This window comes from Xyrauchen texanus, chromosome 21 (genome assembly GCF_025860055.1).
Source record: "Xyrauchen texanus isolate HMW12.3.18 chromosome 21, RBS_HiC_50CHRs, whole genome shotgun sequence".
Classification (NCBI taxonomy): Eukaryota; Metazoa; Chordata; class Actinopteri; order Cypriniformes; family Catostomidae; genus Xyrauchen; species Xyrauchen texanus.
This window is the reverse complement of record NC_068296.1, coordinates 6,498,955-6,525,874: the sequence shown is the minus strand read 5'-3', so window position 1 is coordinate 6,525,874 and position 26,920 is coordinate 6,498,955. Positions and strand designations below refer to the sequence as shown.

The window sequence follows — 26,920 nt, the reverse complement described above, 5'->3', positions numbered from 1 at the left end:
GTCAAGATGGACTCAATCTGAGGTCCGGATACGGAACGCGGTGACTTGCGCAGCGGGGGCAATAGCAACTTCAAACAGTCTGAGGCTGCGTTTCCACTGATGCAGGAGAAATCCGCACAAAGCCACTCCCAATGCTAGGGAAGCGCTTGCCCCGCGCTGCTGTCAATTTTACAATCCACCTTGCAAGCTTGACGATCGGCTTCCATAGGAAGGAATTGAAAGCGCTCGCTTACATTCGCTCACTACGCGCCAGTGGAAACATATGATAAGAAAGCCAAACTGCTAGCTTTTTAGCAACGCGCATGTCTAGATGTAGAACACAGGCTAAATATCGAAAATTACTCAAAAGCTTATCGTCGATATCATGGAGTTATATCGCGATAAATATTGATATCGCTTTATCGCCCAGCCCTACAGCCAACAAATGTAACCCAAAAGAGAATAATTTTTGCTGACTTGAAGTTCATCCACAATAGGAAAGCCTATTGCTACCCTGACATGTATCGTCACCCAAGTAATGATTCACAGAGGAATGATGCTACTGGTTGTTCATGCTACAACAACCAGTTGAGCTATAGATGGACACCAAAGAGTTTAAGGATTTTGAAAGATCCCTTACTCTAAGTGTGAGAAATAGTAATAGTGATGATATGTGAAAGAGTTCAAGACATGTGAGCTAGCTCATAGTTTCATGTCAACAGGCATCGTAACACCACGTGTCATTTCCATATACGAGAATTTAATAGCCAGAACCTTTTCATTTCACTACACTCATTTTCTACTCCCTTCGTTTCTATGTTCCTTCAAAGGAACTGACCACTGATGGAGTTCCGCTGCTAACAGCATGTTATGTTAAATATCCTGCATGTTTAAAGCTCATTGGAAGCCACGTGCTGTGGTACAGTGACCACAACAATGCCGCTTGTCACCCGGGGTGAGGAACGTTATATAACAATTACGACGCCCAAAAAGAGACACCATCAATCTGAATCAAAACCTCATCAGACAGAGACTAAAGTATGTTTTACTTATAAAACTGTATTGGACTTAAAGTCTTTTATAAGTCTTAAGAAGAAAATGAGTATCTAGAACTATAATAGTACACTGAACGGGTGAAACCAAGGGAGTATGGAGCATACTGTGGTCATCCTAGGTCTAATGTTGTTTTTGCTGAATCGTGAATTAAACCCAAATATCTAATACTGAAGATATTTTATGGGGAACTATATATATATTTTTAATAATTTTTTTTTAAACCCTTTTCTCTCAACTTGGAATGCCTACTTAGTAGCACCTCATGGTGGTGCGGTTACTCACCTCAATCCGGGTGGCGGAGGACAAGTCTCAGTTGCCTCCGCTTCTGAGACAGTCAATCCGCGCATTTTATCACGTGGCTCAATGTGCATGACACCACGGAGACTCTGCATGTGGAGGCTCGTGCTACCCTCCATGATCCACGCACAACTTACCATGTGCCCCATTAAGAGCGAGAACCACTAATCATGACCACGAGGTTACCTTATGTGACTCTATCCTCCCTAGAAACCAGGCCAATTTGGTTGCTTAGGAGACCTGGCTGAAGTCACTCAGCATGCCCTAGGTTCAAACTCGCAACTCCAGGTGTAGTAGCCAGCGTCAATACTCGCAGAGCTACCCAGGCTGTCGGGAAACTATATTTTTTAAATATAAAGCTATCCGGCTGAAACACACAACTTAAACCTGCCTAAGACATTTGGTTGGTCTTAGCTGATTTAAGCTGGCCTCCCAGCCAGGACAACCTGATAGTGCCCAAAACCCCTCTTAAATCTTCAAAACAGACAGAGAGATTAACACCCATATCATTGAAGATAGTTAAGGAGGCAATATCATTTTAAATATACAACTACCCTGCCTAAAGAAACAGCATAAGCCAACCCAAGCTAGTTTAAGATGGTCTTGCTGGTCTCCTAGCCTGTCCAAGCTGAAAAATATACCATCAAAATGCACCAGATATTCACACCCCTGGTATTGGTTGGTTTAAACTGGTTTAGCAGGTCAGACAGTTGGTTTCCCAGTCTGGTCAAGCTGTGAAGAATCCAAATTAAATCCTTCTAAAATCCCCAATAAAGCCCAGTCTAAACAGTTTGGCCAGGTTAGGTGACCAGCTAACCAACAGGGAACTAATTTGAAAAAACTTTTCCTGGGGAAAAATGTAATTTTGTTGTAAATAAGAATGACTTAACGTTTGCTAAGTAGCATTTTGTTTTATGAGTCAGTTAAAAGGTAGAGGCAAATAAGGTGTTGTTGTTTGTTTGAAAATCCTCACTTTCCTGTTTTGTTTTAATTCAGCTGTTAAAAGACTAGTTCTGAGATACGAAAACAGGATTATAGGCCATGTGCATCATTCAACTGTGGTTTCTGCTGGGGAAAAACCAATTATTGTATGAGATAAGCCATTGCCTGTCCAAAATAAGGCCCTTGATGTCATACCTAAAATAACAGTCACTGTGTCAATAGATACAAGTTGCTATTATCTACATACCACATGCTGTATAAGACTGACCCATTCACAGACAGTAGATGCATAAATATAGCTGAGGTTGTCTCCATTAAATACATAATTGTCTCATAAATATTAGAATGTGTCTATGTTTAAGTTTGTTTGTTGTTTACTTGTCTACTCTTGTTTGTAGTTTTACATTAAATGTTTACTCTAGTAATCAGAAGCTGGCGGTAACTATGCCAGAGCTGAGAATGTAAAATTACACTATCAGAAAGAACGTCATTGGTGTAGGATTCCACTCGTTTTATTGACGGAGTGACATTACTGCCTAGAAGACAACCGAGATCTGCTGAATCTGTAACTATAGAAGAAACTGTCATGAAGGACTACTTTTATGCCATTTTTTTGTCCTTCTGGGGGCTTGACAGCCCCTGGTTACTACCAACTGTAATTATTTAAATCCCTAACCCAAAGTATGATTAATATGCTGTCATAAACACCACTAGCTACAGCTATTCTAATGCCCAGAGGCTACAACTAAGACCCCAGTACAGAGAGCATACTGTGTCTCATGCAAGACACGTTTATGCAGCAGTTACATTTACTTTTACACTACACATTGCCACAAAGACCAACATAAAGGGAGACTGTTGCTATTCAGGAAGTGATGACACAGCACTTAGCATTGGGGCCACATTTAGTTTGGGCCTCAGAATCTTTCAGGGGGTCATTAGAGGGCATAGACAGACATGTGACAGGAAGTCCCCCCTCCATCAGATGGTCGGGCCTCATGAACGTGGTCGGCACCCTCCACAAGGGTCTGCAGCCATTAATTAGTATCGGGTAATGTGACATTCCTACAGTGGAGGCTAATTACAGATTCTACAAGATGCAAACAACCCAAGGCAAAGTTTGTTACCTCCTTCGTTCTTGACATTTGGCTTGATTAGAAGAGATTTATAACCAATTAACAAGACTTGCTTCATTTGTCATGGGATAAATATTCTCCATTCAGAAGCCTCTACATCTAAATAACTTTCATCAGAGCCAGACTTCCCTCATTTATCCCAAATTGAGGCCTCCTCGTTGACGTTGGAATTGCATATGGGTGCGTTCCGGCTCTTACCGGCCTGGAAAAGTGGAATTCCCCCCTTGGGAACAGGGATTGTTCCATTCTCCTATTAAACAAGCATTGCCATACAGTTTATTTTCCGACCGGTTGAAATAAGATTGTCTCTCCCCAGGTTCAACCCCGTTCCCCTAGTTTCAGTGATGGTCTGTTTGCATTTTACCATCCAAACCTCTCTCCAGGTTATTTTGACGATCAAGCTGTGAGAATCTCAGAGGATGTTGGGACTGAAGAATTGCTCAAAATAAGGATTTCAATAATATTTATTTGCAACAATGATGTCAGAAAAGTTATAGGGTGGTAACGTGCATTCCTCCTCTGTATGGTTCATTAGGCAAACATCACTATTACTATTGCTTATACTCAGGGTTGAGGAAAGCTTATACTTCCCTTTACTGTGTACCGTCGCACTCTAGCCTATCTAATTATATTCTTTTTGACAGCAAGCCCATAAGAATGCGTTTAATGCATGCGCAATATGACCGCTTTGTGATACTCTTTAGTACAGTCAATGCTATGCATTTTGCAGACTGTCAAAATATCTCGGAAAAAAGGGATGCACATGGACAGTCTATGCGTACTGTGCTGTTGATGAAATTAATGCACGCCAACAACCAATGTATACTTTGGCCTTTACTACTAGTGATTGAAGCAACAAAGTGATACAATTTGGCAAGTAACTCATCCTGCATAGTTCATGCTACACACATAAATATATTTAAAATGTACAGTTTGTTGAGGAGAGGTATGTTATTATTTTCAATGCAAACAGACTTACAATTTTTAAAACTGGATAAACAGGGCCATAACGGATAATGGAACCCGAGCCATATTTAAAGGACCAGAATATCATAAGCTGGGTTTCCCTCCACATAATTTTTTTTATGCACATTTTGGGATGTTGCATAAAAATGCTGGTTGGAAAAACAATATGCAGAAAAATAATCTCCAAAATGTGCATATAAATATTGATAAATCTTTTGTTAGATAAGAAGACATAAACTGCAACGGATACACATTCACCCAAAATATTTCTATAGAATTTATATGAGCACTTTATAAGTAACACCTGTACACCTACACTCAAAAAAATATTTTAGCCTATTTTCAAGATGTATCCATTTCAATTTAATAACAAATGTCCATCAAATTGAATTGAATAGACTTGAAGAAAATGTAATAAATAAAACTTGTATTTTGTTAAAGATTAGGCAATTCAATTAGATGGAAATTTGTTATTTAATTGAAATGGATACATCTTAAAAATAGGCAAAAATATATTTTTTTGAGTATACTTACTCATCTGATTATCTAATCAGCCAATCGTGCAGCAGCAGTGCAATGCATAAAATCATACAGATATGGCTCAGGAGCTTCAGTTAATGGTCACATCAACCATTAGAATCTGGAAAGAAATGTGATCTCAGTGATTTCGATTGTGGAAGATTTTATGGTGCCAGATGGGCTGGTTTGTGTATTTCTGTAACTGTTGATCTCCAGTGAGCGCAGTTCTGCGGACAGAAATGCCTTGTTGATGAGCGAGGTCAACAGAGAATGGCCAGACTGGTTCAAGCTGACAGAAAGGCTACGGTAACTCAGATAACTGCTCTGTACGGTTCTAGTGAGCAGAATAGCATCTCAGAATGCACAACACGTCAAACCTTGAGGTGGATGGGCTACAACAGCAGAAGATCATGTTAGGCACTTTATTAGGACCATAGTGTTGCTAATAAAGTTCTCAGTAGCCGTTTTTACACTATCAAGCCAGTGCAAGCCATGGCTATCAACTGGCTAATAGCCTCAGACCTCGAGATGCAAGACCAAAGTAGATCTGAATTCCCACCATCGGGCCAATAACTCCACAGCGTTGCCCAAACATCCGGCATTGAGAAAGACCTTAGGGGGAATGATGAAGCCACGGAAGTGACCGTGGGAACGAAACTGGCCCTGGCACACACTAACATGACATAATTTGGCCCAATAGAGGAAACTCTGCTAGTGAAAGTACAGTAGATGCACATCAAAAACATCATGTGACTGTCTCACTCAGCCATGTGAATACATAATTCACTCATAAAATATCAATCAAGCATCTCAAATGTTGCTCTGATTATTCTGAAATTCCAAAGCCTGTCAACAAAACGATTGGCTACTTTAAGGCTACCTCCTTAAGACTTGCTTTCACTTCCAGACATAAGGAATCTGCCACTGAACGCTAGACAACCTAAAGTTTGTTACAGCATTCGTTAGAGCTCTAAACCGCAAGTAGGAATTTATTACATTTATTACACAGCAGTGTCACCAGAAGTGTCGATTTTGTTCTCTTAAACACATGGGATGAAAACTGCTTTATTTGGAAATTATTCTTGTGTTATTACGATTTTTCACATTTTGGGCCAGTAAGCATCTACCTAGCAAAAACACAGAACACCCTAGACACCACCTAGCAACGAACTAGCATTGTAGATACAACTTTAGCAAAGTCTAACTTTCTCTTCAGAAAATTACTGCAGTTACTATATGTAATGCTGAGAGTGCAGTACTGTAAACATATGCTCGCCCAGTCAGCAGAACCCACACGGACAAGAGTAAATCCCTGCTGATCTGGGGGTCACTGAGGTCCGTGTGTCAGCAGCGACCAAACCACACAAATGTCAATACGAACAATGCAGCCAACGTACAGTAGGTTGTCGTCTGTACGCGAAAAAAGGTTTGTGTCTGGTCAACGGTTCACCAACACAAATAATACAGTTTTAAATAAACCACTGATTCCAGCAACCAACCATGGTGGGTTTGGATTTCACCCAGACCGTTTTTTTCATCAAAATTTCAAAGGAGCGTGCACAATGTCAAAGGGTGAAGATTGCTGCCAACGAAATTCCCACTTCAAAGGTCAGAATTGGTGCTCTCGCTTCAGTCTAGGTCAAGAAAGGAGCATGGGTAATTACAGATAAGAGACCTATCTAGACCTTTCAGGGTTCCATGAAGAGTACGTTCTTGTTCGGACAGCTTAGAAGAGTCACACTAACAGAATTTCAAGCTCACTCGGATGTCTACTTTCCATTAGGATGAGCGAATAAACTATCAAAACAAAATTATTCAAGCATGTAAGAAATGCACAGACTGCTATGCAAACACTGCAATATTAAAAGTCAAATTCTACAATATGAAAACTTATTTGTGTTTCATGAAAATACTGATTAAAAGATTTTCTAATATATGGACAGGAAATCTGTCATTATTTAAAAAGACCCCTGTGACTTCCTTTCTTCTGTGGAAATTGTTAGGCAGAATGTTCAGTCTCATTCACAAGCTTTTCATCACAATGTTTTATGAGACTGAAAGTTACTAGAGCGTTGCCGGGCCCTCATAAACCGGCACTCAGGCAGATAATGCTGAACACTGCAACAATATTCAACATTTTTTCAAACATCAGCATAGAACATGTTCAGGCACCCTGAGAAAAAAGCTCACAAACTACAAAGTCTTGGCAATTAAGACTTGTGCTTTCTAAAAGTCCAGGCTCTGTGCCAATGGTGCGTATCACTTAAATATGAATGGTGCATTTGGAGGTGTTAATTATTACGAGAAAGATGCCGTTTTGTAAATAAAAGTCTTTTAAACCCTGAATATTGTAATGTTGACATATACTATGCCTACAGGCCTTAATACAACATTGCATAATGTTTTATAACACAGCATATCTGTTTATAGTGCAGGCTATTAATTATGCATCCAGTACAAACATGTGTTTTCAGCTAGCATAAACCGCAGCTGGCGCAGTGAGTGGCAGCGGGACCGGTGCCAGGGGGTGTGAGCATGCCTGTGTGTGCGAGTCGGCAAGTGGGCCACACATTATGATGAAGTGTATTTAAACGAGATCACTTCGTTCTGCTGGTTATCTGCAGTTTACTAGAAAAGAGCAGAACAATACAGGATCGCTGAATGATATGTTAAAATGAAGACGATGACAACACGACAGATGGTAGAGGTAAACGCTGATAATATTTAATATATAACATTGTTTTATAACAACAATAAATGCAGTGCCTCATTTTGTTCTCATGCATGAGATTTTACAGACACTGTAGCAGGTATGAGATGTTGAATCCCCTCTATAAATAAACACTGTGAGTTCACAAGGTACAGCTCAATCTTTCAGGCTGCCTTCTGTTGTCAGGGTCATTTTGGTGCACACATTAAAAGTCACTTTTCTAATAGTTTTCTTAGCACACTCAGCCTTTTTATATAGTGTTAGAAAATCAGAATCAATCATAATTAAATTAAAATGTGACACTTTATTCTAAATGTCATTACAAACATTAAATAATACTTCACATTTGCAAATCTAGTTTGCCTAACCATAAACCTAAACATAGTTTTTAACATACATAATAAAACAAAATTTAAAATAATAATAATAATAATAATAATAATAATAATATATATATATATATATATATATATATATATATATATATATATATATATATATATATATATATACACTCCAGTACTAATACAAAGTTAACCTTTGAACTAGGACATCCGTACCATTTTTGGCGGAAACTGTGATGCTGTGGTACATTTTTGTAAGGCTTATGCACATTTATAAAATATATTATAAATATATAAAGAAATATATATATATATATATATTAAAGTATCTGAATTAAAGTTTCATGGCATTTCTACGTATTTTATTGTTTATTAATGGTCTGTTTAACATTATATACGGTAGCGTAGTGAAATAATGAAAGTGTTACTAGATTCGTATAGTCTTTGTAGGAATGTTCAAATCCTAAATAAAGTGATTTATGCATCATCTTGTGGCTCATTGTGTTGTACTTAATAAACGAAATTAAAGGGTTATTACCTCAGCGTGATGAGTTACTGAACTGAACTCAACACGACACATTTCTTTTGTCTCCAGTTTGGAATGTCACATTCTATTTAAGTCGAGATATCAGCAAAACTCTTCATACATCAACCTCTAAACACCAAAATACAGCTGTAGAACTCCAACGATGACATTTACACTTTGTATTCATCATATAAGACACATGAAATACATGATACACTGAGAACATCCTGGCAAAAATGACGCATCCGCAATGCTGACACAGGCAACTACAGTAGCTTGGAGAATAAAGTTTGTATCTTACCTGTTTTACTGTGAAATCATTAGAGTGCTATAATCATCGTCTGAAGATCTATAATTAGACAAAGAGAAAAGGAGAGAGAGAAGCCGGTGAAGAACCGCAAAGATGTGCTGTGTGCCATCCAAAATTTGAACCGACACAAAGTGGAGAGAGAGGAACACGTCACAGCGTGTGTACCGTAATATGACCTGTTCTCACTCCACCTCTCTCTCTCTTCATTCACTGCAGTGAGGGGCATTTTTATTTTTTTGGTCCGACTATATATATATATATATATATATATATATATACACATTATTTTCATGTACTTCTTTGCGTCTCCAAAACAGTGTAGGGTTTTATTAAACCTATTCATAATATAATTACATAAAAAAAAGAATACAAAGATGTTACAAAATTTTTTTCAAATTTATTAAGAGTATCTTATAGCCTACATAGACCTGTAGACATATTGTGCTGCCACTGTGACATGATTTTCTCAACTTTTCTGAGCCATTTATAAGCAGCTGGTGTCAAGGTCATTTTTTGTTGAGGTCTTTAGAGAGTTCCCCTCAAGTTGTCACAACCACAATGTGTCACAATACGTTTCAGCTTTGCTTTGAACATGGGTGCAACAGAGCTAAATGTACACCTTAAGGAAAATGTGTGTGTGTGTATGTTTTTTTTAATGTATTTTTAAGTGTATCGAGATTTAAATTTCTTTTTTTATTTAATAATGATGGGGCATGAAAATGTGGGTGAAAAGACACAATAACGGAAGGTTGTTTTGATTAAAATTAATCTAATTAATTCTGATGAATTTTATGGCTCCCTTCACGGAGCTATAAAACATCAGAATAAAAGTATTCCATATGACTCCAGTGGTTTAATCTATATCTTCAGAAGCAATATAATAGGTGTGGATGAGAAACAGATCAATATTTAAATCCTTTTTTTTTTTTTTTTTTTTTTATGTTTTATTACTTTAAATCTCCATTTTAACTTTCAGATTCTTTCTGAATTCTGAAAGTGAAAGCGGAGATTTATAGTAAAAAGGGACTTAAATATTGATCTGTTTCTCACCCAAAGTAATTGCATCACTTCAGAAGACTGATATTAAACCACTGGAGTCCTATGGATTACTTTTGTGCTGCCTTTATGTGAATTTTGGAGCTTGAAAGATCTGGTCACCATTCACTTGCATTGAGAGGACCTACAGAGCTGAAATATTCTTCTAAAACCTTCATTTGTGTTCAGCAGAATAAAGTAAGTCATACACATCTGGGATGACATAGGGGTGAGTAAATTATGAGAGAATTTTTATTTGTGGAAAAACTGTGTTTTTGGGGGTGCCTTTATGGCAACCAGGGGGCTATTTGACCCAAATACTATCCTTTTTACCTACTGGACAGTTATTTAAAAACGGTCAAATAACAAATAAGTATTTTGGCTCAAAATAAATGTGATAATTTCAGGGATTTTCATAAACTACATAAATTAGCATAAAAAAAAGATTAACTATTAGTTAAAATAACCTCAGAATCAAACTTTAGACATTGTATGTGATGACCTCATGGATTAGGACAATTTTGCAGTGTATAGTGACAAACAGGTGTAAAGTTTTTTAGTTAGCTCTTTCTAAAAAGCGTGCTTGTGCTATATCTTACTTTAAAATACATGACACTTGTTTTGATATTTTGTTATTTATTTAATGACCTTTATTTATTTAATTTGATTTAATTCAGATATATTTAACTGTGGCTTAAATGTGTAAATACTTTTGGGGTCATTGCCCATAGTGGAGTTTTGCTGTATTGCAAAGTTTATAAAATAAGACACATGAAGTAGGTCTTTATTTGCACGGTTCTTTGGTTACTAATCCAACCTCCTCTTTTTCTCTCTCACAGCTCATGAGTCTATGCGTGGAATGCACACGTGCCACAAGCACACATGCTGCAGTGCAGGACGGTTTAACTGAATTCTCACACTAACAGCTCGTCATTGCAGGTGCGTCACTTTACAGCCTGAACAGAACAGGGAAAGTATCAGTGCCAGTACAGTGAATACTAAAGACAAGCAAATGGTGCAGCAACCAAACAACTTTTTGTTGGCTGTTGCTTTTAGTAAGAATGAAAGAAAATAAGGTTCATTACAAGTTAAGATCAATCCACAGCATTTGTGGCATAATGTTGATCACCACAAACATTTATTTTGACAACTTTTTCTTTAAAAATTGCAGTTACAATGGAAGTGAATGGGGGCAATCTGTAAATGTCAAAAATACATTTTGTTTCAAAAGTATAGCCTCAAGATGTCAACAATATGCATGTTTACATGAATTTAATGTCATAAAATCACTTACTGACACCTTCTGTGTAAAGTTACATCCAGTTTTACAACTTTGTTGCTATGACAATGTAATACCATAAACCCTAATCCAGGTAAACAACATTTTAAACAGCTGTTCAGCTCAAAATAATACACGTTTTAACAGAAGAATTCATGTAAGTGCTTTTATAAAATTATAAGCTTCACACTTCTGCCTTTAAACTCTACAAAAATTGGCCCTATTCACTTCCATTGTACTGTAAGTGCCTCACAGTAGGAGTCACCCTTTGCTTAGAGCTCTGCACTCTGGTTATTTTCTCAACCAATTTCATGAGGTAAATCTTAAAATGCCTTTTAAACATTATTGAAGGAGTTCCCATGCATGCTGGACATTATTGTCATACACTGCCTGGCACCCCCCAAAAAAGTTGCAGTTTAGATTTAAATTATGGTTATGACCTGGGGTTGCTTCAGTTGGTCAGGTCTAGAACATTGTGAAGCAATAAAATTAAGATAGGTCACTACCTGAATGTACTGAATGACCAGGTTATCCCATCAATGGATTTATTCCTCCCTGATGGCACAGGCATATTCCAGGACAACAATGTCAAGATTCATCAGGCTTAAATTGTGTAAGAGTGGCTCAGGGAGCATGAGGAATCATTTTCACACATGAATTGGCCACCACAGAGTCCTGACCTTTACCCCATTGAAAGTTTAACCCCAATTTTAAGGCAGCACGAATACTTCAGTTTTTTGGTCCGTTCTGCATAACGCGGCGGCTCATCACGGCCCATTAAGCATGTTTCGCGGACACACCACCGGCCCGCTCGGTTCTCCCGCTGGACAGTCCGCCCATGATCAGCCCCAAAGTGCTTCGGCCCACTGGGAAAATGCCCGGTATGCCAGATTGCCAGTCCAGCACTGACACAGTTATGAGTATTAACATAGAGTTTATAGGCAGGATCAAGACTCCAGAATGTTGATTTCATGTTGACATTATATATTATTTACATGTACACCAATACTCTGATAACTACCAAAAGTTGCTTATTCCGAACCTGACAATGCAAGAAAACCCCGTTTATATGAGATTTGAAATCAACGAATTATTCTCTCCTTTTGATTTAAAAACTAAAGAGGCATGCGCACAACACTTGCACACACTGGACAAGCCAGTAAAAGTAGAAAACGGCAGTAAAAGTGTAAACGCAACACGAAATGGGGGTCGAATGTTGATTGTTTTTTTGCTTAAACCGATTATGACCTTACCCCGATGAAGGACCATGCACATTGTTGGTTTACTAACCATAACCAGTGTAAGATCATCATATAAAAGCGCTCAAAGTCAAAATAAAAAATATACATCATTTACATCATTCAAAGGAATTAAAAACATGGTGGTGGTGGCGTAGTGGGCTAAAGCACATAACTGTTAATCAGAAGGTCGATGGTTTGATCCCCACATCCACCACCATCGTGTCCTCGAGCAAGGCACTTAATTCCAGGTTGCTCCGAGGGGATTGTCCCTGTAATAAGTGCACTGTAAGTCACTTTGGATAAAAGCGTCTGCCAAATGCGTAAATGTAAATATAGCCAAGAAATTATTCCGGAGCATTGACATTCCTACAAGTTTGAAAAGTGAGATTGTGTGTGAGCACAATTGTATAAATGAGTTAACGGAAGTCTTGGGACTCTGGCATCAGTGAATGTTTAATTACAAAGAAACCCACAGTGACAAAATATGACATTTAACAGGAAAACAGTGTGAAATAAGCACATCGACTGTTACAGCTGGTTCTTTTCTTCTTTTAAAATACTGTAATAGTTTTAATTTAAATGAGATGGCACATGCCAAATAAGGAAACAACAATAGACAAAATACTTATAAAAATATGCAATTAGATTCATTTGAACAATCGTGGACAGTGAGAACACTATGTACAGAGAAAAGGCAATATATACCAATATATACAATAAACATTGAGGACGTCTTTCACCTGAAAGGGAATAGAGGGTTACTTACAGTAAGACTCGACTCGATTTAGATATTTGATTAAAAAGCAAAATTTCCCATTTCAGACTTTATGAAAATATGATTCTTTAAGGATCTTGTACATAATAAAGTACATATAGGCAAAGTCGATTCTTATTTTCACAACTAGCAGAAATGCTTTGACAGTTTCTTTCTCGAGGTAAAGAATCAGACCACATGTTCTTGGCACTAACATTCATGTCTACAAACAAACTGAAGCCTTCAAATTATAGATGTGAATTTCCTTGCATGAGGCGTTTAGAGCAAATCACATGACCTCATATCCTTCCAGATGCAATCACAGGGAATTCAGTGGGTTTTAGATTCAGGTGAGCGCACATTTGGGTGTGTTTGGGAGGATTGGCTCTTACCAGAGAAACTAAGGCAGCTGAAATTGCTCACTGTAAAGGAAATCAATTTACCTGCTGGCAGGAGGTACAAACAAAGAGGTTTGGCAGTTATATCCATCTCCATAATGAACGGAAGGGCTGTAACCTGTATGTCTTCATTCTGTGTCATAATCTACAGTACACACCGACACCATAACAAACAAGCACAAGTCTGTCTTTAACTCAAAACACTTCATGTCAAATCAGCATTTTGTAACACGTCAGAATTAATATCGGTATCATATAATTCCCTTTGCTGGAAACAACCACTAATTAATTAATTATCTGTGATAGGGTGAATCTCATAAAAACTGTAAAGAAATGCCCGGGTAACCTCAAAAACAAAATAAAATCAAAATAAGAAATTACATTTTGCATAAAGACAATTAAGCCCATTTTAGAAGATTTCTTTTGCGTTGCGAAATTTGTTTTCCCATTGAAATTTTTCCGCACAATATCATTTCTCTTTTTTTTACATTTGGCCGAAATATGACGCCGTAATATCTTTGTGAGATTTGCGGTAATAATGTTTAAAAAAAAAAAATTATAATCTGGTCACCATTCACAAAACACGACCTCACTGACTCAAATTTGAGTTGTGCGACAAAAATATTTCAGTAGAGAAAAACGCCAGACTATCGTATTTATAAATTAAGTGCTAAAAAACCCCAAAACTGAGCTACAAATAAAGCTGAAAAAAAAAAACATAAATACTGTACAAAAAGGATTTTTGTCACAATACCTATATAATGGAATGTCATTGCTGTTCTGTTACATAATGTAGTGAAATCGTATTTTTTATACATACAAAATGATTCAATAATCAAAATAATAAAGTGAAAATTTCTTTATAACTCTGACTGATTACTGAAGAATAGTAAAGTGTGTGTGCGGCTAAACAGTGTGTGTGTGGTTTATAGCAGATTGTAGGTACTCTAGCCATATATTGCACATTGGTTACTTACGAATAACTCTCGTCTTGGCCAGAATGCCACAACTGAGAGGTTTTATAACAAAAACATCTTCATTCTCGAATGAAATCACAGTCAGTAAAGACCAGTAGTTGGCCACTCTGACTGTAAAAGTGTGCAGAGGGATGACAAAACCTCATCTTTTTCTTCTGTCAGAATCCACCCTGCCTCCTGTGATGCATTTCAAACACTCTCCATCTATCTGAAACTTTGACCATCTTTCTTGTAAAAACATTAAAGTAACAGTTCACCCACAAATTTTAAATTCTGTCATTGTTTACTCAAACTCATGTTGTTCCAAACCCATATGACTTTCTTTATTCAGGAGATACACAAAATAAGATGTGCTCTTTTCCATATTATAAAAGTAAATGAGGACTGTGGCAGTCAAGCTTCTGAAGCCATATGAATAAAATCAGATCAAAATTTAAGTCGTTATTCACTGATTATCTTTCCCTCTGCTGTAGCTCCCATTCGTTCTTATGCATTTTCAAATTTGAGGCATTGCGATTGATGACGCTATACAGTATTTGATTTAAGAGCTACGGTGAAGAGAAATTTCAGTCTTTTTTTACTCAAAGCTAGGCTTCTAAACACCTAGGTATATATCCTACAAGCGGCACTTTTATGCTGCTTTTTTGTTGTCATTTTGGAGCACAACAGCCTCAATCCCTTTTCATTTCATAACGTAATATGGAAATGTGCAGTACAAGTGGCCAGTACATTATTTACCTTTTCTCATTTTGTGCTACACCAAGGAAAGAAAGTCAAACTGTTTTGGAACAACATGTGGGTGAGTAAATAACATGTGGGTGACAGTTTGCAAGGAATTTTCACTTTTGGGTGAATTATTCCCTTTACCACTTACTAATGGTTTCTTATACAAAGTCCATGTTCTTTATTTGTTGTTTTTCTGTCAATTCATCCTTCAATTTTTATGTCTGCTTTTAAAGCAGTTTCTAAAGTTTTGTCGAGTAATGCGATATTTAAAAGCGCCCACAGGAAACACCACATGACAGCGCAATCGATTTCTCACACCAAGAATCGAAATGACTGAGAGCCTTGATCCAAATCACAACATAACGAAAACAAACACCCCTTTTTTTATGTCTTACACAGTCATGCATGATGCATCAGAGAACAGGGAGGGGTGGGGTTTCAGGGGGAAGTGCGTGAGCTAGTCCAGCGGCTTCTGTGGAGGGGCGGGACTTCTGTTACACACGCCACAACAGTAAGTGGTTGGTGCTGTCATCCCGCCCCACCGTCTCGCTGCTATTAGTCAGTCTGAAGTCTTCATATCCATCACCTCCACTGATGACTAGCAGGTTGGATTTGATGGGCAGGAGGGTGGAGGCGCGTCTGCGGGTGGAGTCTTGTCTCTGCAATCCTCCAGCGCTGTTTTCAGAGTTGTTCTGTGTGGAGTTCACTAGAATGAACAATAAAAGTTCTTAGTACAGGGCTCTCTGGAACGCTTTCTTTTTTGGTCCTCTTTGCATTGATGTCATCTCAGACCCTTTGATGTTCACATCAAAACTCCTTAAGAACTCAGACCCCATGGCAGTCACGATTATGACATTTGAATAACAATAAATTGTCATAAATATTGTGATCGTGATGATAAATTATCATACTACTTAAGGTGTATATGTGTGCTTAATTCACATACACCTCGAGAAGTAATTTATTAATATTTAACTTGGAATGAAAATAAAATAGGGCAATAAGAGTTCCTATAAGGTCTTATAAAAGTACAATATTGCATAGGGATAGAATGACATGAAAAATTATATTGTTAAATGTTAAAATATTGCCAAAAACTTAAAACATGCCAGCCAGATCACAGTGCCCCCTCTGTCAAAATGTTGTAATTGAAACAATTTTATAATTTCGTTATTATCTTTTAAATTAAATATTCAACTAAATGAATTAATCCTTAAACTATTTGTAGTGAGCAACTGAACATTTCAGGTGGACAGTGGGGACAGGAGTTACGCTGTCTGGTCAATTGACTGCGCTCTTCTTAATTAGAAAAATGTTTTCTGCCATGTAATTCAGTCAGAGCTCAGAGGCTCAAAGGCTAAAAGAAGGAAATGGATTTAAGAAAAGGATTTTACCTTGGATAAGAATGATTGAATTATTTAAATGATGTAACTGTCCATATGTGGAGAAATACGGTCCTCAAGACAAGATTTTTAACACCAGCACTCGGTGCGCTCATTTGTTCTAATTGTGAGTACAGAGTAACGCGAATGTGCATTAGCTATACAATATGACACATTTTTTTTTTTAGCATACTCTGAGGTAAAGAAGCACAATTTATGATACCAGTGTAGTCAGATTTTACTGCTGATTTTTTACTGCCGAAAATATGTTCTCTGATCGTAATCTTGTCAAATCGTTTTGGAGATTTTGGTCTTTCCCCATTCAAGTAGATAGGAGCTGCACTAGCATGCTGCTTGTTTACATAGAAAAATAGCCCACCGGAAGCGTTCCAAAGATGGCCGCCGAGTGAAACGACTTGCTAAAAAGACTCTGGCAATCCTCAATCCATTTTATTCCAATGCAATGTTATAGTTCTCTAAGAATTGTATCTACTGTTGATTTTTTCATTGACATTCGCATCGTGCTTATTTTGAAATGAATAATTATTAGGAAAGTGAGAAAATGAGCATATAAGAAATTGTAACAGTGACATTTTTTTCATTTTGTATGTATAATCTGAGCTTGTCCAAGTGCATATATATCAAAGCCAAGACTCACGCTGCCTTTCAGACTTGCAAATCTGTGCCCCCTTCAAAATGTCAAATGCCCTCTCGGGCAAATTATCCTGGCTCCTACTCACATATACACATTAAATCACTTGGAGACCTTTTGGAGTACTCGAGTGAACTAGGAAAATGCCCTTAAATCTTCTTATATCATTTTCTTGACCAGTATTTTTTCTTGTTTTCCAGTAAAAATATCCAAACATCATTAAAACAAGATTAAATAATCTGAGAAGCAAAATGTCATTTTGTAAGGTTTTGGTTTAAATTGTGTTTAATTGATGTATAATTGGTTTAAATAGTGTATAATTGTGTTGCCAGATCCTCTGTTAAAGGTGCACTCAGTCATTTTTTTCCTCATTAAAAAGGTTTAGCTCTCAAGACATGAATTTAAATGTTGCAATATATGTAGGAAATCATGAGAACTCTTATTAAATTATGATGTCATATCAGTAACCTTATAAAAGCTGTTTTATTCTACATGGAGAGGGTCCACACATGGGGGCAGCAATGTTAGAATCACATGACCAGGCGAATACTACTCGCTTAATCTCAGTAACCGTCCTGTTATTTGACACTTTCACTCATTGATTAAAGTAATCATGGCTGACTGTGAATACAAAATTTCTACAATGCTATCAGAAACTGAAAACTATTGATTTTAAATGATGCTGTATCCAAGCCACTAGATGTCAGTGTAAGTCCAAAATGACACAAAGACAAAAGTTACTGAGTGTACCTTTAAAATGTAACCAACTGTGAGGGATTTTATTTGAAAGTGCAGTGTGAAACAAACCTGATTCTGACTGAGGAGGGAAGTTGACATCGAAGCCATCGGGCAGCTCTATGCACGTGAGGAATCGGACGTGTCCGGTGTGGCCGTGAGCAGAGCCCATGGGGAGGAGGGGAGCACGCAGAGAGCCCGGACAAGTGCCGGAGGACACGGGTGGGATAACCAGAGTCAGAACGACCCCTGCACTGGTTCCAATCCACAGCAGGTCTTTACAGGCTAACAGAGCAGTGATCCGCAAACACGCTGCTTTGTGCTGCCGAATAATAGCATCAGAACCTATGGGGGAAAAATGAGATGGAGAATTAAATTTATGGTTCTTTTTTGGTCCATGCACAAAAAAGTTATGCGTTGCAGTCTCAAACTTAGGGTTTGAGGTTTGTTATATTCCTGCACCTTAAAGGGATAGTCCACCCAAAAATGAAAATTCTCTCATCCTTTTCTCACCCTCATGCCATCTGCTGAACACAAACATAGATTTTTAGAATATTTTTTTTAGCTCTGTAGGTCCATACAATGCAAGTGAATAGGTACCAACATAAGTAATCCATATGACTCCAGTGGTTAAATATATACCATCAGAAGCAATATAATAGGTGTGGGTCAGAAACAGATATTTAGTCTTTTTTTTCTTTTTTTTTTACAATTCATCTAAACTTTCACTTTCACTTTTATATTCTTCTTCTTTTGTTTTTGACAATTTGCATTTTTCATGCACATCGCCAACTACTGGGCAGGGTTTCTCACCCACACCTATAATATCACTTCTGAAGTTATAGATGTAATCACTTGAGTCATATGGATTACTTTTATTCTGCCTTAATGTGCTTTTTGGAGCTTCAGAATTTTGGTCACCATTCACTTGCATTGTGTGGACCTACAGTGCTTAGAAATTCTTCTTAAAATCTTTGTTTGTGTTCAGAAGATGAAAGAAAGATGGCATGGGGGAGAGTAAATGATGAGAGAATTTTCATTTTTGGGTGAACTATGCCTTTAAGTATGAGCAATTTTAACATTACTGCTTGCCTTAGCAAACACTACTAATAGTGTATTAGCCATTGTTTTGGGTAAAAACATTGAGGCATACTCAGAAAGAAATAAGAGAGACCTTGAGTATAAATGACCTCATCTATGATAGCACAAGCATGTAATAACAACCCTCAATGGGGTCATGCTAAGGTCAGATCGGATCACCTTTAACAGCTAATGATGTACCTGCAAGCATCTTGTGCACAGCTGGGGCCACATCAACCTCTGTCAGGCTCTCATAGCTGGAGGCGTGATACAGCCGCACGTGAGCGCTGCCCTGCAGAGCAATCCACACGCCTTTTCCATAGCACACCATACTGGTGACACAGCGCCCGCTGTCCTGACCCACTTGGAATGAGTGCTGAAAAATAGAAATATTATATTATATAATATAATACGAGAAACTGCAATTAAAGATAAACTGTGATTAATGTCACTGCTTCTAAAAATAGAAATGACTGCTTCAAATATGTATTCAAGTTTATGAATATCTATTGCTATTTTTTTCTGATTTTAAACACATATCATAAACGTATAATCATCACATTCAAAATCTTTAAACTGTCGGGTATGACAAATTCTTTCTGTACAGTCTAAACATTGTTAGAAATCACTCACAGACTGTTTCATGAATATTGCACACAAAAAAGTCACAAGCTCCAATCTGATTGGCTGGCTTCATGCAATTTATAGGAGTCCACAAAGTCTACCAGCAAACACAGTCCTAGCTTTGAAGAACTAGTCGATTTGTCAAAGTTTGCAAGGTTTTTCTGAGATTTGTTTGAAGCACTTGGTATCATCTAAATTGGCATAACCACAAGAACAATTGTATATTCCACTTGTTTCCAGAGTTATGTCTGTGAAATAATTGGTATGGTGAAGTAATCAGAAAAATACTTTAGGATGAAAAGTTTACACATAATTTCCACTAATTTCTCTTTGGTGTAGTCTATAAAACTGTTCACAGAGACTGTTGGGCCATTATTTAACCCTTATATTGTGTTCTGGTTGAAACTAACCGATTAGCTTATTTTTTCTTTCTAAAAACTAGTTTATTTCATCCAGTTGGAGTAAAATTCAATGACTTTGTTGACACAGGGCATCTGAACACACACACACACACACACACACACACACACACACACACACACACACACACACACACACACACACACACACACACACACACACAAAGAAGTAATTTTCATATAGATTGTATTGGTCTAAATGAATGGAAATGGAAATGAATGGATGAGACTACAAAATATATAATTATTAAGTGTTAAGGAGCATCCCAATCCTTTAGATGAGCACATATGTGGATGTGTGTTTGCACACAAAGTCATCAGACATTTGCATGTGCACGCACGCACGCGCGCACGCGCCACGCACACACACACACACACACACACACACATGTTGGTGCAGCTAACATAATGAGGACTCTCCATCTACATAATGATTTTTATACTGTATGAACTATATAATCTGCCCCTAACCCTCACAAAAACCTTTCTGCATTTTTACATTTTCAAGAAAACATAGTTTTGTTTTTTAAGCGTCTTGAATTATGGGGACACTAGAAATTTTCACATAAACCACATTTATAGCATAATACCCTTGTAATAACCAGATTATAACCTAAAAAAATTACTTGTAAACCACCAAAACAAATACACATGCACACGCACACACACACACACACACACACACACACACACACACACACACACACACACACACACACACACTTTCAAATTATGAGAACGAAACAAAAAATTTCCTAATTTTTCAGCCAATTAAAAACGCATTATTTATAATTATTGGAATCAGCTATATGCATTGTAAAGTCCAGATTCTAAACTTTAAAATGACACCCATTTTGTTTTAATCAAGCAAGTGGTTATTCATTTATTTCATAATTAATATTATTTTTACATTTTTCTGCAGCAAGTGCCCCCTACTGGCCTGGTAAAAGTTCAGTTCAATGTATCCTTCTATCAATGAAAAAAATATTTTTTAAATTATGTTAAAAAAAGAAGTGCAAAATCTGTTACAATTCCTATAAAAATACAAAAATATCTAATGCAATATCTTGGGATAATATATGTAATCTTAGAGGTTTATTAACAATCTTAGTTGGCCGGTCATTTCTGACCAGGAACACAACACAGATTTACCGTCCCTAAACATTCGTCAAAAAAAATGCACTGTGGTACAACTTGGTTGCTTTGCATGTTGGTCACACGGTCATTTCTTTTTTAAGTGGATAGTTTTTGGCCAGAATAAGCAAAAGTGGATCAGATTTTATTTTGATAGTCAAAAGTGTCATTCCAGACCTCTGCTGCATGTGTTCTGTCTCTTACCTCTTGTGTTAATGTGCTGGTGTTCATGATAAGGACCCTATTCTGACAGCCGCACCACAATTTTCCCGCCACTGGAACCATTTTGGTCACAGGTCCACTTGAAGAACCCAAACACAGTGTCTGAGAGCTCTGGGGGTCCCAGAAACTTCCTATTATACAGAAAGACAGAAACAAAAAAAAGGGGGTTAGAGTTCTTGTAAATAACTCATAATGGTTATACTTCATATGAAGGGGCCGTTCACACCAAACGTTCACACCAAACGGGACCAAAAGGGTGAGGGTAGCGGGAGTGCCGCGTATTTTAGACAGCATTAAATTGTTAAAAAACTTCAACTTCAAAAACGCATCTCAAAACACCTGCGTCTTTTCTTTTCCTTGCACTGCGTCTTTCTTTTATTAGTGCAAGAACGTGTTTGGTCTGAACAGCCTGAAAAGAAGTTATCTGGTCTCCCAGCCTAGCAACGCTGGTTAGGCTGGTCTTTTAGAACATTTTAATGGCATTTTGGGTATTTTCAGCAAGTCAGGCTGGTACACCTGCTGGCTGACCAGCTAAACATGAGTTTAGCCAGTCAGAAGATCAGCTAAACCAGCAAACCACTTTTTCTGCAGGGTTTCAAACATTTTCGTTGTCATTATTGAATCTGTACTCACCTGCCTCTCTGTGATACACCATCACCTCCCCATTTGACAGGGACACAAATACTTTGTTATCAAGATACCTGGAAAAAAACAGAAAAAAGATGTTCAATCTCCATACCGACACTACATATGTAACCATGGCAACAGCTCAGTGAGGCAGAGGCTGCTTACAGTATACAGAGGATAGAAGCAGAGTGCTGCATCTTCATGCTGTTCTTACGGTTCCTGATATTGTCTGATGACTGGTACACATGAATACTGTAAAAACAGTGATACAATCATAAAAACAACATGATTATGCTGATTGCACATCACAATATTATCTGTTCACTGCTATTCGATGAATACTGGAGAGTACAGTAAATTTGAAATGACAAGTTACTGCTTTGTTGACACTTTACTTAAAGCCTGTTTAATTAATGCATTATAAACGTACATTAATAATTAAAAATGCCTTGTAATACACATTTATAATCAGTTGCATGTTCTTGTAAACGCAAATACAATATGGCATTATGCAGACAGGTGGTCCTGAAGAGATTTTATTTGGCAACAACGAACGGCTGTCTTATTACATGTCTTATTAATGTGTTATTACATGGCTACTTAAATAAATGGACATTAAATAGTTCAAATATTTGAACTGAGTTGAAATTATTCATGAAATTAAACGAGGGACATAAAACTGGAACAGCTATGTAGGATATCGATTGCCTGGGACAAGGGTCAATTTTACCAAAAACTCTGATTGAATCAAGTATTCCAAGTAAAGTCTGAACAACGTTTCTATTGTCTTTTTCTTTGATTGTAATGATTGACTGTCAGTGAGGTATGAACAAAAGCTTTGCACCTGCTTTTTTGAAGAAAGAAATAGAGACAGAGAGAATGAGATACAAAAAGGGAGTCAATGTTTATATTAAAAGTGACAGTTGTTGCAAGAACACAGGCAGTTCGGGACATGAGATAATGACTGTGTCTCTAGTAACACAGTGAAGGGGGAATGATGTCAGATGCAGGTCACCTGAGGTGAGAATAAAACCCCAATCAGAGGAACCAGGAGGGATAGATTTTGTTTTGTGTCGTTAAATACTATTGCATCATTCCAAGCTACTCCCATTCAACTTGTAATTACTCTCATGGATTTTAAATGCTGTCTAAACTAAATCTGGCAAGACTTTATAATAACGTTCATTAATAACAAGCTCATCGTTCACAGATAAGGTGCACTAATGCAAAAACTTAGTTTCATTTTTCAGAACACCCACCAAATAATAAAAATAAAATTATTGTACATATATATATATATTTACAATCTTATGAACAGAAATATACATATACATATTTTTTTTGGGTTGTCCTAACTTTGCAAGCATGATATTCTGTTTCCATTCACTCCATTTCCCTCCAAAAAGTAATATTTTTTTCCAGTAGATGGCAGCCAGTACTACGAAAATGACTTTTTTTCTCTATCACCTTCCATCATAATATCCTCATCTGTAGATGAAGACGTGGAACTACAGAGATCAAGATAAAAAGCATTCTTTAAAAGCATTATTAATATCAATGGCTGAGATAAATATTTCACCACCAGCAGATTTCACTGAGGGAATGGTAGAAAAAGACTCGCTCTGTTTTAGATAATAGCCAGAGGATTTCCTGCCTTGACCCCCAGACTCAAAATATGACATTTATGTCTTGCCCTGAATAACCAAAACTCCACCTTCTGCGACAAAATAGTATTATATCTGTATTTCAATCGGGTAAATTCTCTGAGGCCTTTAGATGACATTCGGTGCTTCAGCTCTGCACTTTTAATATTCCCTTCCAATTTCACAAGCTCTTGTGCTTTGGATTTTTTGGTGAATGAGGCATTCTGTATGAACCGCCTTAAGTGCCTTAAGCCACACCCACAGAGAATACTGAGGACCAGTTGGTTTCCATATAGACATTGATTTCCGCCTTTAGCATTTGTTGGAATTCAGGATTTTGCAAAACGGATACATTAAAGTGCCAATTATATGATTTCCTTTCCTCCATATGTGGCAACACCTCTAAACACACCATGGCGTATTTTGAGACTAAAATGTTTCCAATTAAGCAATCAGCAACAGATGGATCAATGGACTTAGAAAAAAAATCGATTCTAGAGTAAATCTGATGGACTGATGAAAAAAAATGTATAGTCCCTCCCAGATGGGTTCAAAAGTCTCCAAATATCCATAAGAGCAAGATTTTTAGGCATCAATGTTGCTCTAGTGGGCTTGCATACTTTTGCTTCACTATGATCAAGGAATGAGTCCATCAAAAGATTAAAGTATCCTCCCAAAATTATATCATGAGGGGTTCCAGCGGCTTGCAACATCCCTTCAAGATCTATAAAAAAGCCCTGATCATCAATGTTAGAAGCATAAATATTAGCCTAAATGGTGCTTGTTTAACAAAACCAGAGTAAATAGTTTTCGCAGTTGTTGTTATTGCGTTAACGATGTCAATGTCCCCGGATGAAGTTTGTCCTAATTCCATTCATACTACTTCCATGCATACCTAAAAGAACATACTGTTTTGCTGGCAGATAAATGCATACTTCATCAAATACAGTACATACCGTGACAGTACGTGGTTTTGGATGCAACCGAGATACTAAAATACTAATTTCAGTTCGTGCTCCACCACCATTGTTTCATCAAATATCTCGTCCTCTGAGTGGACTAGAAGCTCAATCTACCTAGGTGTCATTAGAAATCAAAGATTCTCCACTGTGAATTAATTATGTATTTATTTAATTATGTATAATTGTTTTGTTGTAAAACTATCATATGTTGAATTTATTTTAATTAAAATTCTGTAAATTCAACTTTGTCATTCCAAATGCAATTCAATATCATGCGGGATGTGGCCAATTCAATTTGAACTCTAACTCATGTATTAAAGGCAGCAAATTCTTTAATTTTCATAATATTTCATCAAAATGTGTGGTTTGTGGGTGAAAAACTTTAATATTTACCAATAATTTAATAGACTATTCTTCATGATCATATCCCTTTTGTGAATGTCAAGTTTAACCCTACAATATTTCCTGCTGAATATTCTGTTTCACTTGTAAATCCATCACATTTTGTGAATAAGGTTTTCATGTTGTATAATCTCAACACTACAGTCATGTGTGGACCCACCAGCCATCCTCGGTCCCGAGCCAAACGGAGCTCTGGTATGCCTCTGGGTCAATGCTGAGCAAATCCTCCAGACTGGCTCTGGTGAAAGACCCTCGACTGGACCGTCGCATGGCACGACCGTCCATGGGACTGTCCGCGCTGAGCCGAGGGGCTCCAAATGAGCTGGGCACAGGAAACTCCTGCTCCTCTTCAGAGCTGGTTGTCTCAGTGGCCATGTCTTTAGACACCGCTGCCTCATCATCTGACACACAAAAATACATCTTAAATAACTGATGTGAGGTATCAAAAATATCAGATCACAGAGTCCAGAGTTAAACGGACAGCGTTTTGTGGCATAGGAACAGACCAAGATGTGCGTGTCTGTGTTTAAACTCACTGCCGAAGCTGGAGGAGATTGTGGAATGGGACGCTTGACTCTGCAGTGTGGATGAAGGACTGGGAGAGTCTTCATCATCTGTGTCATCGCTGTCGAAGGGCACGAGCTCTGCCGCAGGTACTACAGTGGGTTCACTGAGCTCCAGAGACGAGCCAGAGATAGAGATGTGGAGCTGGGGTTGAGTAGATACCATAGGGTTTGACTCAGATGGGACGGAGGGAGTAGAATTGCCAACACGTTCTCTACTGTAACAAACAGTGTATGGACTGTAAAAGTGTGTCCCATTTGTATATACACACAAAGGGATTATCATCTTTGGTAATTTCTCACTATGCCACAAATACAGTACAGAACATTAAGTTTAAAATAGCCTAGAATGTTCTTTTACACATGTCATTAGCAGTAAGCATGTACGGATATCTGTACAGATATTCTTATATTGTCTCATGGCACTCATTAGAACTGTAAAACATCTATTATGTGTGTTTAACTTGAGAATTTGTCCTGAGTCTGTCACATGTGTACAGGGACATCAGGTCGCTCACCTGTTCTTCAGGCCCGGTACGGCTGCGATGCAGATGATGCGAGCCGAGCAGACAGCAATGCAAGCCTCCACTGTTGGCTCATCGCGGATGTTTAACAGACACACCTGACCCACGTAACCGTCACTGTTACACACCCACACCTCATACGTGTTCTCTGGACAGCTGTGACTCGGCGAGGCGCAGGAAAACTGCATCCCGCTACGGGTCTTCATGATGGGGATGGCCTTCAGAAACTCAGGGTCCCACTGGTCCTTGTTCATGGCTAGACAGACGATGAAATATATGGTGCTTTTGATGAATACAAAACAATAGTTGCTGAGCTTTTCATTAATATTTAGTGCTTGTGTTGTGTTTTAAGAATATATACAGTAGCAAAAATTTTTTTATACATGAACCCTTTGGAACTACCTGCATTTATGTATAAATTTGTCTTAAAATCTGGTTTGATCTTCATGTAAATTACAATAATGAATAAACACAATCTGTTTAAACTAACAAAACACAAATGATTGTATTGTTCTTGTACATATTGAATACATCATTCAAACATTCAGTGTAGGTTGGAAAAAGCATGTGAACCCCGAGGCTTATGACATCAACAAAAGCTAATTAGAGTCAGGAGTTGGCAAACCTGGCATCAAATTAATGAACGAGATTGGAGGTGTGGGTAAGCGCTACTTAATAAAACTCACAAAAAGCACACGAAGCATCTGCTGATGTGGACCATGTCTCTCAAAAAAGAGATCTCAGAAGACCTGCGCC

General features: G+C 37.6%; 2 protein-coding genes and 1 long non-coding RNA gene across 3 annotated transcripts in view; 1 reads left to right on the top strand and 2 right to left on the bottom strand.

Moving 5' to 3' along the window:
* The window catches only part of relt (RELT TNF receptor), a 28,448-nt gene extending 19,542 nt beyond the window's left edge, over positions 1-8,906 (bottom strand). The window contains exon 1 of the mRNA XM_052152443.1: positions 8,777-8,906. The gene's annotated coding sequence lies outside the window, so the exon portion shown is untranslated. The remainder of the gene's footprint in view (positions 1-8,776) is intronic.
* LOC127661646 (uncharacterized) lies at positions 7,534-26,270 on the top strand. The gene is made up of 3 exons (XR_007972771.1): positions 7,534-7,602; positions 10,660-10,759; positions 26,141-26,270. It is a non-coding gene; the product is annotated as an uncharacterized LOC127661646 (long non-coding RNA).
* LOC127661631 (rho guanine nucleotide exchange factor 17-like) overlaps positions 14,018-26,920 on the bottom strand; it is a 107,185-nt gene continuing 94,282 nt past the window's right edge. The window contains exons 13-21 of the mRNA XM_052152430.1: positions 26,159-26,420; positions 25,614-25,858; positions 25,238-25,478; positions 22,236-22,322; positions 22,077-22,144; positions 21,426-21,574; positions 19,246-19,420; positions 18,037-18,309; positions 14,018-15,901 (exon numbers count right to left, since the gene is read on the bottom strand). Coding sequence (XP_052008390.1) covers positions 15,690-15,901; positions 18,037-18,309; positions 19,246-19,420; positions 21,426-21,574; positions 22,077-22,144; positions 22,236-22,322; positions 25,238-25,478; positions 25,614-25,858; positions 26,159-26,420 — 1,712 coding nt within the window. The 3' untranslated portion in view covers positions 14,018-15,689. The remainder of the gene's footprint in view (positions 15,902-18,036; positions 18,310-19,245; positions 19,421-21,425; positions 21,575-22,076; positions 22,145-22,235; positions 22,323-25,237; positions 25,479-25,613; positions 25,859-26,158; positions 26,421-26,920) is intronic.